The sequence below is a fragment of the Microcaecilia unicolor genome, chromosome 1 (genome assembly GCF_901765095.1).
Source record: "Microcaecilia unicolor chromosome 1, aMicUni1.1, whole genome shotgun sequence".
Lineage (NCBI taxonomy): Eukaryota > Metazoa > Chordata > Amphibia > Gymnophiona > Siphonopidae > Microcaecilia > Microcaecilia unicolor.
In genome coordinates, this window is record NC_044031.1 from 56909918 (window position 1) to 56927475 (window position 17558).

Below are 17558 nucleotides of genomic sequence, written 5' to 3' on the forward strand. Positions count from 1 at the left end.
GTCTCTTGCTAGTGTCCCAATGCAGCTCTGTGTTTGAACGTCAGGGTAGAAGAAGGAAGTGAGAAACTGCTAGCTGCAGAGAAGAAGCTTCAAGAGGAGCGACGTAGATCTGTCATTTTGGAGCAGCAGCTAGAAAAGATGAAAATTGATTCGGGAAGGAACCTGAACCTACACAAAAACAGTGCACGGAGCAAGCCAGGTAAGGAGAGATGCCTCTCTTTATCTCCACAAGGTGGTCCTGTTCCACACACTGATAAATAACTATAAAGTACTGGGTGTCTTGAGATGGTAGAACTTGAGTATGTGGAACATTCTGCAATTACATATTACGATAACTCAATACTAGAGAATAACGCGGGAACAAAGTTTGTCCCCACAAACTCTGTCTTCACCTTGTCCTTGTGAGCTCTGCCCCTGCCCTCATGAGCTGTCTGATCCCATCCGCTGAAGCCTTGAATAGTTATGATTTCATATTTAAATCATTTTATTAAAGTATTAAAAGAAACAATATTCTGTACAACTGTTTTATAAATCAAACCAATACAGAACAAGGATTTTAAAAAACAACAACCCTGTCTTACCTTCCCCATCACAAATATCCCTTCCACTACTGGGAAACTGAACAAGCCAAATTACTACAGAATGCTATATAGAAAATTTATGCTAACACAATACTTCAGTCACACACACAGAACACAAATGCCAAATACATAATAGCTGACCAAAAATGATAAATGTATATTAAACCAAAACCCCAAGAAGCTACACCAAAGAAATAGAAAAAGATGCATTTCCTCCTATACCATGCAAAATATAAAGATAACATATGCCAGGGATAGTGTTAGGGGAGTGCAACTAGGACAACTGCCCTGTGGCCAGAGAGAGTCCTAAGCCTGCTGAAGGCAGCATGGCCTGGTAGTGGCTTTGGGGTCCCCTCTGAAATTTCTGCCTGGGCCCTAGCCACATCTAACACCAGCTCTGGCAGGATACACTTTTCAAATCTGACATATTCTAATAACAAAATAGAAAATAAAAACAAAAATTCCTACATTTTGTTGTCTGGTCATTTTATTTTTCAAATTGTGTTGGTCCCAGGCTCTGGTTTCTGTTTCCTTTATCTTTTCCCATGTTCAGCATCTCCCTTCTCTATGACCCCTATATTTCCCTGTCCAGCATCTCCCCTGTGACCATTTCCCCACATTCATCACCACTTTATGTCCCTATCCTCTCCTCATGTGTCCAGCCATCACTCCTCTGTGTCCCTATGCCCCCCAAGTCCAGCATCCCCCTTCTATGTTACTATTCTCCCCCATGTCTACCATTGTCTATCTGTGTGTATATACCCCCTCCCATGTCTGGCATTGCCCCTTCTGTATCCATATACCATCCGCATACAGCATCTCATCCTCCCTTCATTCCCTCCCCATCACCGCTGTCTCTGTCCCCTTCAGCTCCAGCTCGCTCTCCCTTCCTCCCTCCGGTGCTGCCTCTGTCCCCTTCAGTTCCAGCCCTCCCTCCAACACTGCCCCCTCCGGTCCAGCACTACCCCCCTTCTCCACGCAGTTCCTGCATTGCTCCTCCTTAGAAACATGACAGAAAATAAGAGCCAAGTGGCCCATCCATCTGCCCAGCCTCAGTAACCACTAATTCTTCCTTTCCTATGGGATCCCACATGCCTCTCCTACGATTTCTTAAATTCTGACATAGTCCTCGTCTCCACGACCTCCACTGGGAGGCCATTCCACACATTCACCACTATTTCTGTGAAAGAGTATTTTCTTAGCCTCCTCCTAAGCCTATTTCCTCTTAACTTTATCGTATGCCCCCTCATTCCCGAGTTTTCCTTCATTTGAAAAATCCTCACCTCCTGTACATTAATGCCACTGCTGCTGCCACCATAACCCCGACGAGGTAAGATCATTTTTAAAATTCGAAGGGAGGGGGCCTGAAACTCGAAGGGAAGGAGGGGAGGGAGGGGGGCGGGCCTGGAACGGGGAGGGAGGGGGGCCTGCAACTCTGAGGGAGGGGGTGGGCCTGGAACGGGGAGGGGGGCCTGGAACTCGGAGGGAGGAGAAGGAGGGGGAGGGGGGAATGCACCACCTGTAAAAAAAAAAAAAAAAAAAATTTCAGCACCCCCAATCATTTTGAAAAGTTGGCTCCTATGCATCAAGCCCAGCATCCTGTTTCCAACAGTGGCCAATCCAGGTCACAACTACCTGGCAAGATCCCCAAAAAGTACAAAACATTCTGTACTGCTTATCCCAGAAATAGTGGATTTTCCCCAAGTCCATTTAATAATGGCCTATGGACTTTTCCTTTAGGAAGCCGTCCAAACCTTTTTTTAAACTCCGCTAAGCTAACTGCCTTTACCACATTCTCTGGCAACGAATTCCAGAGTTTAATTAAATGTTGATTGAAGAAAAAGTTTCTCCGATTCTTTTTAAATTTACTACATTGTAACTTCATTGCATGCCCCCTAGTCCTAGTATTTTTGGACAGCGTAAACAGATGCTTCACGTCTACCCTTTCCACTCCATTCATTATTTTATAGACCTCTTTCATATCTCCTCTCAGCCATCTTTTCTCCAAGCTGACCAGGTTTGGGACACACTGACTGAGCGTTCATATTTCCACATTGCATCCTGTACCAAATGGTGGACTACAGGTGCCGGCATGCAGTGGGATCTTCCCAAGACTGGATCACCAGTGTGACCTGCGTCTGGACAGCTGGCACTCCTGAATTCTACAATAACCGGCCACTCTCAGATTTATAGCACCCTGACCACTATTCCTAGCTCATACAACAGATAAGTGTTATCAGCAGCTGAGAAGAAATGTGAAGTAACACCTGGCGAGGAGCAGGAGTCGCACATTATCCACATGGCGGCACAAGGCAGTGGCTGCAAAATCATCTCTCACATGAGTTTTCATTGTGCATATCCTGTAAAACCTGACTGGCTGGGGTGGCTCAGGGACCTTGTTTGTGAAACATAGCACCGGGCTGTGATATGATCTCAGCATTCCCAGAGGTGCCAAGTTATCTGTTCCAGGAGGGAGAAATTTTGTCTCATCTTGGATTTCTGCCATCCTCATCATGGTGCATTATGGGACCTGCAGCGCTGATGTCAATGGATAGAATCATCAACCACAAATACCATAGTGCTTTGAGATGTAAGTTTAAAATCAGGACTGGCCAATAAGCCTCCCCCCTGGAATGGGCAACTTGTCAGCTCAGCATTCCAATTATAAGCATAGACTGAAGAGAGTTCCCCCACTTTCACTAACTCTATGATTTTGCAGAATAAATGACAGGTATGACACACTGAGTACATAAATCATAGCAGGACTACTTGTTTGAAAACCAGCATCATTCCACTTACCTATTAGCCAACTGTGGCCATACCTGCCCTGTTCAAACTGCTGAAACATGGCCAAGTGACACAGGATATAGGAATCGTGGGTGGAACCTGGCTACCGCATTCAGGATTAGCATATTTGCATCAAACACCAACTGCACATTTAGGGAATGAAAGCGCTTACGGTTCCTATATATCGCCCCCCCCCCCCCTTTCACTGGGTGGTACAAGGGCCACGTATGTGCAATCTATTGCTCCCATCACGTGCAGTAGCCCTGTGATGTTCAGAAACTGATCACCCAGGGCCTTCCACTATTGCCTAGTATTAGGGAAATGAACTTAGTCCCTAAGCTGGCGCATCATGTCACGCATACCTGGTGCATACAGCGAGAGATGGAGGGGCGACCCATGCCACCAACTGTGACCAAGGATTGTTGGAAACTGATGGAGGCCACGCAGTGTAAGAAACTCAACAGCTTAGTCAGACCAAGTGTCAGATGGAACCTATCTGTAATGGGATCAAAGTCGGCCCATAGATGTTCATATAATTCCTGGGCTCAACCGGTACAGGGCAACCATACGGTCCTCTTGCATCCCTCACAGCAATGTGCAGACGGGGAAAATACATGGGCGCCAGGGGCGTTGTTCCCACCTATGGCGCCAGCACTGCCTCTGCACTGGCTGTTGCTGCTGTCCCTGTTGCGCAGGAATCCCCCGTGCCTGTGCTGGAAATGGGTGATGGAAGCTGTGCTGGGGCCTGAGCCTCGAACACCCCACCAAATCCTGCTGCTGATACTTCAGCTACATAGAGTGCCATTTTGAATGAAATGATTGATGGGTGTTAATGTGTCTTTATAGGCTGATGGGGTATGTAGATGGAGGCATATTGAGTGGTCATGCTATTTCCATTTCGGACACTTTAATAAATCTGCGTTAATGGTGAAAAATCCCTTACAAACACCTATAATTATGGCGATAAGCCCTCACGCTATAGCACGCGAATTATACACCTACACGTGTCTATGATAACACCTTCTCATAGACATGGCTATAAAATGCCCCTTTCTACTCCCCAGGCATTAACGTGTGATTCAGTGCGCATAGGTGCCGAATTTAATGCTCTGGCATACACATGTTGAGCCACGCATTAATGCACTAACGCAGCTTAGTAAACTTGCCCCATAGTAAATGATGGCAGATGAAGACCTGCCCGGTTTATCCAGTCTGGCCAACAAGGTGGCCAGAACCGCATCTGCCACTTTGTGCAAGTTACACTGTTTAATGATTGAACACTGGCATCACAAGCAGAGCAGCTGGCAAGCCTTTGAAGCCCATTTCAGCCCATTTTTGGGATATAGACTGTAAAAGTCTGCCTACTGGAGGTGCCCTTTAAGCACCACTCCAGCCCATCATAACAAATCAACAGCCATGAGGTCATTTAAGTTTTTTTCTTTGATTCCATCCTCTTTCTGTAGAGGGATCTTCTATTTTATCCCACACATTTTGAATTCTGTCACTGTTTTTGTCCCCGGGACCTCCACTGGGATGGCGTACGAGGCATCCACCACCCTCTTTGTGAAAAAGAGTATTTCATGATGTGATTTCTAATCCCTCCAATGGAGAACTGCTCTATAGGAGCACTTTTCTGAAACCTGGACATACCAGGTCTAGCTCTTGATGTCCATCTTTTTGGATATAGATGTTCATTCCACATTCAGAGGGAAATGAATGTCAGTTTCTTTGGACACGCCTTAGTACCACCCAGAATATACCCAGACCATGCTCCCTTATTATTTAGATGTTCATATTCTGGCTGTGTAAAATCATAACCTAAACATCTGGGCATCATAGATGTCCAAGTGCCAGTTTATGGACATGCAAAACACAAAGAGCACTCCTAATATAAGAGCCTTATTAAATTGTATTTTTATGTGTGCTTGTTTGTTAGAAAGCTCCTAATGAGGAACTAAACAGTAATACAATATACCAAATTATATAATAGTCAAATATAAAAATACAGACATATATAATAAAAGGTATTTTTATGATTCAGTATAGTGGCAAACCTTCATTCAGAGCAAGAAATCAGGTGTAGAAATGATCAATGTGAATGTGTGAGCTTATGGAGAATTGTGTTGATTTTGGGTTGGGTTAACAATGTTTTTAATCTTTTTGGAATTATTTATGTTACTTTTTAAAGTATTCTCTGTGGGGGCCTTTTACAAAGCTGTGGTAAAAAGTGGTCTACGGTATTGTGGATGCATCTTTTTGCTGCACTCTGGGCCACTTTTTACCGCGGCTGGGAAAAAGGCCATTTTTTAATGGGCAGGGAAATGGGTGTGCGCAAAAATTATAACTAGTTCACTCCTGTTTACAGCCTGAGCCCTTACCGCCTGCCATTGACCTGTGCTTCAATGTGGCCACGCTGCCGATTACCGCCGGGAACGCCCCCGTGATAGAAAATAGAAAAATATTTTCTACCGCGGGATTCAGCATTTGCCAAACTCGGAATTACCATTGGTTGCACATGCTACCCCGTTGGTAATGCTGATTTGGCACGCACTACCCGCGCATTAGCCCTCCCATTACTTTATGAAAGGGTCCCTGTATTTTCTATTCTTGGGCCCTCCCCAATGTGGTCTGAATATTTCATTTTCTATAAGGCTTTGTTATAATTGCCATAATTATCACATTGCTTCTTTTTAGAAATATTTCTTTATTTTGGAAGAATTTCTATTCAAGATCATTTTCTTGATGTATATTATGAAACTTAATAAACATTTAAAATAATAAAATGTATAAAATGTGTTTACAGTAGTAAATACATCTCCTTAATCTATCTCTGCTAATGCTAATAGCAGATGCCTGCAAAGACTATAGTAATAACAGTAGACAAAGACAGTGGTAGACAGTGGTTAATGCATTGTGCTTCATTTACTCAAATATGCTTTTTTTGATCTGTATGTTCTTTTATAATTGCTTAGGACTGCAGTAACTTTGTTGCTATGAAATCTCATGGAATTATGTTCTGATTATATCACTAGGTCAGAATCTCACTAGCTCCAGGCATGCTTTGAATACAAATGAGAGGAAAGATCTCTCTGAGGTGCCCTTGGAATCACAAATAGAAGAGCTTAAGACGAGGTTTGTGGAGCTTTTGCCTTCCTTTATCTAAGCTTTTCTCCTAGTTTGCACTTGAAGATTTTGTTTTTGAAAATATTTTTATTGTATTGGCACGAAGAAATAAACAGCGCAATCAAAACCCACAACAAATGCACCCCTCATTAGAAACACAAACTGATCACCAGTACAAAACAGCGGCAGTCTATGCACACATGAGCAAAAAATGTAAAAAGGACTGGCAAATTTAAAAGCAATTATGGGAATGCTTTAGGCAACGCCACTCTTTACCATGAGGAGGAGGAGGCTATATACTTATTAGATTCCTACTTAGGGTGAGAGGTCTAATGCCTGCTAGATGGGCTATCCTTATAACATAGGGATATTTTTGATGATTCAAACCAATTGTGTCATATCACATTTTGGGGCATTTTTACTAAACTGCAGTAAAAAGTGGCCTTAGTGTGTTCTTACGCAGGTCATTCCTGTTGCGGACATTTTTACTGCATGGGTAAAATGGCTGATTTTTTTTTTTGTATTTTCACTATTAATGACCACACGCTAATTTTCCCATTAGCGCATGAGCCCCTACCGCCATCCATTATAGGGGCAGTAAGGGCTCACACTTTAATTGGTTAACATATGGCAGTGTAGCTGCGTTAACCGATTAGCGTAGAACATGCCCACTTTCCGTCCGCAGCACTAAAATAAGAAATGTATTTTTTGCACGTGGGTAGTGCCTCATCGTGCCCTGTGGTAAGCCCTTTTTTTGTTACAGTAAGATGTGTTAGTGCTTACCACAGCTTAGTAAAAAGGACCCCTCATAGGAGCCAACTTTTCAGAATTATTGGGGGTGCTAAGCCCAGTGGAAATAGCCTTTCCTTGGACACGTACAAGGCATTTTCTCAATATTGGAGATGCTCAAGCACCCACAGAGTCGGCTCCTATGCCTTTATTTTCAACATTTTCTTAAGCAGTAGTGTGGAGAGCTATTGGGGAAGGATCTGTTGACGTTTTGAGAACAGTCTAGAGTTTGACAGCTAAGATTTAATCTTAAGAAATTCAGGGTCATGCTTTTTGGCTACAAAAGCCCAAGGGAGCAGAACAGGGTAGGGGTGAAGATCTGTGCACAAAATAAGAACATGGTGCTTTGATGTATAGAGAGAAGGATGGCTAACAGGAAAGAGAAACTTCTGTAGAAGTTTAATGAGATCTCATTTGGATTGCTTTGAGCAGTTCCAGAAACCAAACCTTCAAAATGATATTAATTGAATGGAGTTGGTCCAGAAGTTAGGAAATAAAATGATCAGTGGTGTTCCTCAAGGTTTAAATGCACAGGACGCAGACCTCTTTCAACAGAAAGGAAGCTCTGGAATGAGGAATAATAGGTTTAGGATGAAAAGGGGTAGATTCAGAAGTTAGTAAAGGACATGTTTCTTTACAGGAGACGTTGTGGATGCCTCAAACAGACTCCTAGTGGAGGTAGTGGAGATAAGAATAGCATCTGAATTCAAGAAAGACTAGGACAAGCTCAGAGGATCTATGAAGGAGATGAAAGGATTGTAATGATGAACCGTTGACATGGATGGGCAGACTAGATGAAATCTAATGACAGAGGGGCATAATCGAAAGGGACGCCCAAGTTTTGCTGAGGACGTCCTTGCAAAACGTCCCGGTGGAGGGGTGGGGAAACCCGTATTATCGAAACAAGATGAACGTCCATCTTTCATTTCGATAATATGGTCGGGGACGCCCAAATCTTGAAATTTAGGTCATCCTTAGAGATCATCCCTAGACTGGTCGTTTCTGATTTTCGCCGATAATGGAAACTAAGGACGCCCATCTCAGAAATGACCAAATGCAAGCCCTTTGGTCGTGGGAGGAGCCAGCATTCGTAGTGCACTGGCCCCCCTGACATGCCAGGACACCAACCAGGCAGCCTAGGGGGCACTGCAGTGGACTTCATAAATTGCTCCCAGGAACATAGCTCCCTTACCTTGTGTGCTGAGCCCCCCCACCCCCCCCAAACCCACTACCCATCACTTTACACCACTACCATAGCCCTTACGAGTGAAGGAGGCCACATAGATGTGGGTTTTGGAGAGCTTACATTTACCACCACAAGTGTAACGGGGGGGGGGGGGGGGGATGGGCCTGGGTCCACCTGCCTGAAGTGCACTGCACCCACTAAAACTGCTCCAGGGACCTGCATACTGCTGTGATGGACCCGAGTATGACATTAGAGGCTGGCACAAAATATTTTTAAAGATGTTTTTTGAGGGTGGGAGGGGGTTAGTGACCACTGGGGGAGTAAGGGGAGGTGATCCCTGATTCTCTCCAGTGTTCATCTGGTCAGTTCGGGCAGCATTTTGTGGCTTGGTCATAAGAAAAACAGGACCAGGTAAAGTCGTCCAAGTGCTCGTCAGGGACGCCTTTTTTTTTTCATTATGGGTCAAGGACGCCCATGTGTTAGGCACGCCCAAGTCCCACCTTCACTATGCCTCTGACATGCCCCCGTGAACTTTGGTCATCCCCGCGACAGAAGGTAGTTGGGGACGCCCAAAATCGGCTTTCGATTATTACGATTTGGGCGACCCTGTGAGAAGGATGCCCATCTTCCGATTTGTGTCGAAAGATGGGCGTCCTTCTCTTTTGAAAATAAGCCTGATAGTCTGTTTCATTGCTTGATGACCAATTTGAAATTCAGAAAACAAAAAATTACCACTTTGTTGTAATGGAAATGTTGACATCTCTTTTCACCATTCTCTGACCTAACCTTAATTTCCTGCAACTAGGCTACATTTTAAGCTTACTGTAGCTTGATTTCCCTTAATGCTAGAAGTACCTTCAGTTTATTACTTGTTTTATAATCTATACTAAAGAAGAAAGAGAGACATTTTCAACATATATTTGTTTCTTTTTATAATTGTTACTGGCTATCATTCATGTTTTATTTATTTATTTAAAGGCTTGCTATTCAGATAGATGAAAATGAGTCCCTGAAGGCTGCTCTGAAAAGCACTCTGAAAACAAAGGAGGAGGACCTCAGACTCTACCACGAGATGATAGAGCAAGTGAAGCTGATTTTTTTGCAAGCTCTACGACAACTCAAGCAAGAAAAGAATTGATGCACTTATCCTGCCTTGGGTTCCCCTTGCTCACTTCTCTTGGGAGACCAGGACAAAAAATGGAATCCTTCTGGCACATTAAAGTGCAGACTTCAGAATGGCCACACTGTGAGACTTTCCAAGAGAAATGTCTGCTCTCATACTGATGTTTCACTTGTAGACTATTTTTAGTACTGTGACCTCAGCAAGCAATATCTAAAATAAAAAAACTGTTTGCCAGAATAGTTACAACCATTTTTCAAGCTACTCTGCCTTCTGGTGCTCTCTCTGTGGTCTAAGTCCTAGAGCTATTTACTGCATCTACTCAGGATCTTGCAAAAGTGATCCTGTCCCAGGAAACTGAGAGGGCAGTTTTCAAACTGTACTGGGACAAAGATCATGACTAACTCTTTACTTGTGAACTTTGCACCAGTTTACCGAGAGGAAGTGCACGTGTACTTTCATTCTGAAATTTGCCCCATGTATAAAGTCCTTGTGGATATTTACATCTGCGTTTGATACACATAGTTTTGGTTTGTTTCTTATTTTTTAATAGAAAACTGTGTACTGTATAATCTTCAAGATTGGGAAAGATGAAAAAAACACCAAATCAATTCAAACACTTGCCCAGGAACGTCTTCCCTCAATTTGCTAATAGTACATGTTAGAAACCACCATGCATATTTTTAGCTATATTTATGGAGGACAATGTTTCGGTGGCTGGTTTATGTAGGCAAACCTTGTATGTCCATTGTTTGCTGGTTTGAGATATATCATAAGAGCTCAGGTCATCACTATATGAATACAAGATCTTTGTGCTGCACTAAGAAGTTTATCTGTAATTATTGGGTCTTTTCAAGATTTCCAGCAATGCTTGGCAATAACAGTGAGTATTTCAGAGCTTCTGTCTCAAGAAAGTTCATTTCCTTTTAATTTCTTCTGAATCTAGTTAATGTCTGATAGGCTTTTGCGTAATAACATTTGGATTCCCATGGTAACAAAATGGCGTTATGTCAGTGACACTTCGGTGTTCACTGGTATGACCTTTTCACTCCATTTATATTGACAATTTTTGTTTTTTGTTACTAAGACCAAATTTTTGTGTAGACTATGCCCTGAGATAATAGGGTCTGTTTTATAGACCACAGAAACTGCAGAAGCACATTAGTTATGAATTCATTATTAAAGTTGGAAATTCAGAATAAGTAAAAACTTCTTTGAAGTAAAAATATAGATAGTTCAAACACAAAGGAATCAATTACAACTTATCATTTTCATAGTGCTATTAGATATGTTTTTATTCATTCATTCATTTATTTATTTATTTTAAAAACATTTCCTACCCATACTATCTGCTGTTCTGGACAGTGTGCAACAAAAATATTCAGGATATAAATAATGTATAAAATAGTCAAACACAACCTTACATCACATACAGAACAAACATGAGAAACTGATATTTAATAAGGTCATCTTGGAGTCCGATAAATCAATGTCATGTTTAAGTCAAATGACCATTGCTGAAAACCCAAACTAAGAATTGACTACCATCAAATAAAATATAGCCAAAATCAATAAACATGATAAAAATAAAAATTATAAACAAAAATAATGAACTAAGACTGAAACTAGTGGTAGACTTGGACAAAAAAAATAAAACTTCTGAAAATTGAAGTAGTAGGTTAGCCACAGATCTATATTCCTTTGGAAGAAGTTCCATAGGTTAGGCCAGCCACTGCAAACATACAGGGAACATGTTTTCTTCAAACAAAGCAATTAAGGACATGTTATGACCCATAGACCATAAAACACAGCGGTTTTTAATACAGAATTGACACAGAAGAGGAACTTACAACTTAATACTCAATAGATTAAAATAAAATTGAAATTTTTGTTAGCCAAGGAATAGAAAGCCAGTACAATGAGTAGAGAGGATGGGAGATATATGAACAGATTAATGAGCGCCAACTAAAACTCTGGCAGCTGCATTTTGGATAATCTGTAAAGGAAGTAGATAGGATTTTAATGCAATGATCAAGGCTTGATAGCATTAGAGCCTGAAAAACTGTGTGAATTTGTTATTCTTTGTAGGTATATTTGTAAGACCTTTCCTATCTTTTTATGGATTTCCTTTTGAAATTTTATGTGTTGTGATTTTATTGTAAACCATATTAAACTGCTCACCGGACTTTGCGGGATATCAAGCCATAAATAAACTGTAAACTGTGGGTGCATTTTATCTGCCATCTGGGCAGGTTTGGGGAGGCTATTTTATAAACACATTTTGGGGCTGTGTTATGGAATAAGAAAAAGGCAGAGAATGAGCTTGGACTGCAAACTATAGTTGCCACCTGTTGCTACAGTACCCCATGCTGTCATATGTACAATGCACTTACTGCCTCCAAAATGAGAGGCAGTACATGCATCCACCTAACTGCAAATGCATTTAATAGGCTGGATACGGTAAATGGTACTGAAATTTAGGTGCCGGGAGAAATGCACACTCAGCAAAGCGCTCTTTATAGAGTAGCACTTAACGTGTATTCCAGCGCTCACTTTTGGGTGCAAGGACTTACACCAACTGAAACTTGGTGTAAATTCTGGTGCCCAACTTGCACATGCTGCCCCCACATTCTATAACACTGCGTGTAATTATTTGGATTTCCCCCAACCCACCCAAGGCCTTTTGTGTTGTAAGCGAGAGGATTTGGGTGAGATCCTTCTAGAATTGTGCATGGACAGATCTGAGTGCAAATCCAATTTAGAGCCGATTAATGTCAATAATTGAATGCTAACAGCCAATTATTGATTGTTAAAGGCTCATTAATTTATTTGCATATGGATCTCGGGATTATGCACAATTTTGGGCACCCACATTTGGATGCCATTTACTGAATGGGAATATGCTGGGAATAATACCCCCAACAGTTAGCACACAGCCTTTGCATGTACCACATACTAATTTCAGCATTTAAACACATAGTAAGTGCAAAACTTCACTGCGCTTTAGTAACAGGCCCTATAGGAACCAGTGTTGTCTTTATAGAAAAGCACCTAAACAGACACCTCCTTGGTCTTAAAGAATTACCCTTCATGAGCTAACTTATTACTCAATATCCACCGCACACCCTAAATGACATTTCTGCTGGGCGTTCTTTCTTGTCCATGCTTTCCATTTGTTCCATGTTGTGAGAAAAAATGAATGCAACTTGTTTGATTAAAATGACAGTGCCAGCTGTATTCCTGCTATTTATAGTTCTTATATAATACTTTATTGCAAAATGAAAAAATAAATTCCTCAAAATATCAGCTGTTTTCTGAGATTGTTGGTTACTCTTTGAATCACATTCATAGGGGAGTCCTTTTACTAAGGTACACTGAAAAATGGCCTGCGGTAGTGTGGGTGCGAGTTTTGGGCACGCACAGATCCATTTTTCAGCGCTCCTGCAAAAAATGCCTTTTTAAAATTTTTGCCGAAAATGGACAAGCGCCAAAATAAAAATTGCCACGTGTTCATTTTGGGTCTGAGACCTTACCGCCAGCCACTGACTTAGCGGTAAGGTCTCTCGCATTAAACGTGCGGTAATCGCTTGTGTTCATCAAGTCGGAGTTACTGCACAATTTTCGCCACGCACCAGAAAGTAAAATATATTTTCAGGCACACATAGTGGGTGCTCGTAAAAAATGAAATTACCAAACGGGCCACATGGTAACTGGGCAGTAACTCCAAATTGGCATGCATTGGGCGTGTGTAGATGCCTACACGGCTTAGTAAAAGGGCCCCGGGTGTCTGTTTTTGCTCACAGATATTTTAGCATTTATAAGTTCAATTCACAAATTATTGTTGGTTAGAAAAATATGTATATATGTTCTAATGCAAACTCTGTCCAGAGGTTCCTTCTAGCACTGAGTCGCACAAATTTGGGCATGCTCTTTCTGGACTGCCAAGAGCCCTAAATCACAGATATATTTACTCCTACCTTAAATCCACCTTGAAAAGCTCTTGTTTAGGCTCAACCACTGTCATTTCAGATTATAAAAGTTTAATTCAAATTTTCTTTACACTTTAATATTCCCTTATTAAATATTAACCACAGATTGTTTTACCATCTCCAGCACTCTCACTTTCTCCCTCCTCAGTCCCAGCACTCTCATTCTTTCCCAACACAGTTCCCCTACAGACCTAGTACTGTCACCCTCTCCCTCCATAGCCCAAGCACTCTGTCCTTCCCAATACAGTTCCCCTACAGCCCTGACACTTTTACTGGCTCTCAATACTGCCCTAGCACTTTCAGTCCCTTACTCTCTGCGAACAAACGAGAAATGTTTATTATCAAGAAAAGATCAAAATGGCCATTAATCAGCCTCATGAGCTATTTCAAACTGTAAATTTTCTGATTAATGTTAATGTGGATAGTGTTGCACAGAATTATCTCCTCAGATTTATGGAGATTGGCTCCATAATAAATTGTTTTTGAATGAATCTCAACCGAGTATTGTGTCAGCGAAAGTTGAAAGTTGATGCAGTACCAGAGCCTTGGTCAGAATTTCGGAACGTAAGTAATGAGATACTATCTACTGTACGTTATCCCTCATCGACTCATTCCTATTATGATCCAGGTTCCTCTGTCTTATTTCGGTTATCATTAGATATGATATCCATACCATTGGGAAAGATTATGAATAAATCTTTATCGGCGAGACTAGTGACATTGTATGAAAGCAGCTACTGTGAAACCATTAGTAAAAAGGGATCTGGAGACTTTTCTGTACCAGGTAATTACAGACCAATGTCGGTATTAACATTTTTAGCTAAGATCATTGATAGACACCGGTCGTTAAATGAGTTTTAATATGGTTTCAGACATAATCATAGTGGTGAGTTTCTGCTATTGTCATTGATGGACGAGATGAGATTGGCTATGGACCAGAATGTGTGTTTTGGTCTGGTGACATTGGATATACCATCTACATTTGATATGGTGGATCATTCCATCTTATTACAAGAGTTACACAAGATGGGAATTCGCGATAAAGTGTTGCAGTGGTTTGAATCTTATCTACAAAATTGTTCTTTGGTAGTTAAAATTGATGATTCTATCTCTGATTGATAGATACTCTATAAATCATGGCATCCAGGGGTCAGCCTTATCAGCATTACTTTTTAACTTGTATTTGTCATCTTTGAGTATGGTGTTTCAAGATTTAGGAGTATCTTTCAGAATGTATGTGGATGATATCCAAACTCTTTTCCCTATATTATGCGATACTCACAAATTGTCTTAAACTTTGGTCACATACTTGGATAAAATTGTTGATTGGATGCAACAACATAAGCTATATTTAAATCATTCAAAAACTGAAATTATGTATATTGGCAGATGTTTAGATCCTTTCCTGCCTTCTATGTTAAATTATCAGGGTGTGAGTTTTATGGTTAAAGCCATTTCTTTGTAATTTAGGAGTGATGTTGGATTCTAGCCTATCTATGCAAAAACAAATTGATCATGTCATTTCCACTTCTTTTTTCCAACTGCTTGTCCTTAGTAAATTGAAAAGGACGATTTTTGATCATGATTTTCAGACAGTTTTACAGAGCCTAGTTATAACGAAATTGGATTTTTGTAATTCTTTTTATCTGGGTATGTCTTCTACCAGAGTGCAGGCACTGCAAGTGGTCCAAAATGCTGCTGTTTTTTCTTAGTGGTATTCCTAGATTTGACCATGTCGTACCTATTTTTAAGAAATTACATTGATTACTGGTAAAATTTTGAATTGTGTTAAAAATGCTTGTTTTGATCCATCAACGACTTTTATAGTACACTCCCAAAATATTTTTTGAATGTTTTATCTATGTACCAACCTACACAATCATTACTTTCTGAAACAACTAAACAATTATGGGGTCCTTTTACTAAGGTGCACCAAAAAATGGCCTGCTCTGTTATAGGTGTGAGTATTGGATACCTAACATTCTATTTGCTTTCTTAGCCGTAGCAGCACACTGAGCAGGTTTCAACGTATCGTCAACGACGACACCTAGATCACTTTCTTGGTTGGTGACTCCTCATGCGGAACCTTGCATGATGTAGCTGTAATTCAGGTTAGGTATTATTAGGAAAGGAATGGAAAACAAAAATGAGGATGTTATAATGCTTATCGTAATAGATTGGTGAGGCAAGATTTCCCTTCACTAAATCCATGTTGGCTTTGTCTCATTAATCCATGCTTCTGAATATGCTGTATAATTTTGTTCTTTATAATAGTATCTACCATTTTGCCCGGCACCAATGTCAGACTCACCAGCCTATAATTTCCCGGATCCCCTCTGGAACCTTTTTTAAAAATCGGCGTTACATTGGCCACCCTCCAATCTTCTGGTACCATGCTCTATTTTAAGGATAAATTACATATTACTAACAGTAGCTCCGCAAGTTCATTTTTCAGTTCTATCAGTACTCTGGGATGAATACCATCCGGTCCAGGAGATTTGCTACTCTTCAGTTTGTAGAACTGCCCAATTACATCCTCCAGGTATATAGAGAATCCATTCAGTTTCTCCAACTCATCAGCTTTGAATACCATTTCTGGCACCAGTATCTCTCCCAAATCTTCCTTGGTGAAGACCGAAGCAAAGAATTCATTTAATCTCTCCGATATGGTTTTGTCTTCCCTGATTGTCCCTTTTACCCCTCAGTCATCTAGCGGTCCAATTAATTCTTTTGCCAGCTTCCTGCTTTTAATATACCTAAAAAAAATTTTTACTATGTGTTTTTGCCTCCAACGTAACCTTTTTTTCGAAGTCCCTCTTAGCCTTCCTTATCAGCGCTTTGCATTTGACTTGACATTCCTTATGCTGTTTCTTATTATTTTCAGTCAGTTCCTTCTTCCATTTTCTGAAGGATTTTCTTTTAGCTCTAATAGCTTCCTTCACCTCACTTTTAACCATGCCAGCAGTCATTTGGTCTTCCGTCCTCCTTTTTTAATATGCGGAATACATTTGGCCTGAGCTTCCAGGATGGTGTTTTTGAACAGCATAATTAAACTCTGGAATTCGTTGCCGGAGAACGTGGTGAAGGCGGTTAGCTTGGCAGAGTTTTAAAAGGGGTTAGACGGTTTCCTAAAGGACAAGTCCATAAACCACTACTAAATGGACTTGGGAAAAATCCACAATTCCAGGATTAACATGTATAGAATGTTTGTACGTTTGGGAAGCTTGCCAGGTGCCCTTGGCCTGGATTGGCCACTGTCATGGACAGGATGCTGGGCTCGATGGACCCTTGGTCTTTTCCCAGTATGGCAATACTTATGTACTTATGCCTGATGTAAATGTTTGACCCTCACAGCCTATCCTCTAAGTTTTTGTTCACCATTCTTCTCATTTTTTCATAGTCTCCTTTTTTAAAGTTAAACGCTAACATATTTGATTTCCTATCAAGTTCATTTGCGAAAAACATAGACGTCCAAAAAGTGATATAAATCGGCACTTGGACGTCCTTCTCACAGAGACATCCAAATCGGTATAATCGAAACCCGATTTTGGATGTACATAAGTACATAAGTAGTGCCATAGTGGGAAAGACCAAAGGTCCATCTAGCCCAGCATCCTGTCACCGACAGTGGCCAATCCAGGTCAAGGGCACCTGGCACGCTCCCCAAACGTAAAAACATTCCAGACAAGTTATACCTAAAAATGCGGAATTTTTCCAAGTCCATTTAATAGCGGTCTATGGACTTGTCCTTTAGGAATCTATCTAACCCCTTTTTAAACTCCGTCAAGCTAACCGCCCGTACCACGTTCTCCGGCAACGAATTCCAGAGTCTAATTACACGTTGGGTGAAGAAAAATTTTCTCCGATTCGTTTTAAATTTACCACACTGTAGCTTCAACTCATGCCCTCTAGTCCTAGTATTTTTGGATAGCGTGAACAGTCGCTTCACATCCACCCGATCCATTCCACTCATTATTTTATAC

At 41.1% G+C, this 17558-nt stretch overlaps 1 protein-coding gene across 3 annotated transcripts in view; it reads left to right on the top strand.

Annotated features, from left to right (window-relative positions):
- CCDC13 (coiled-coil domain containing 13) overlaps nt 1-12852 on the top strand; it is a 130921-nt gene extending 118069 nt beyond the window's left edge. The window contains exons 14-16 of one of the 3 annotated variants that reach the window (XM_030197579.1): nt 45-199; nt 6401-6500; nt 9445-12852. In XM_030197579.1, the coding sequence (XP_030053439.1) occupies nt 45-199; nt 6401-6500; nt 9445-9604 (415 nt within the window). In that variant the 3' untranslated portion in view covers nt 9605-12852. Of the gene's footprint in view, nt 1-12; nt 200-6400; nt 6501-9444 lie in introns of those variants that run through there. The other 2 variants (XM_030197595.1, XM_030197589.1) reach the window with 2 other exon arrangements.
- The last annotated feature ends 4706 nt before the right edge of the window (nt 12853-17558 follow it).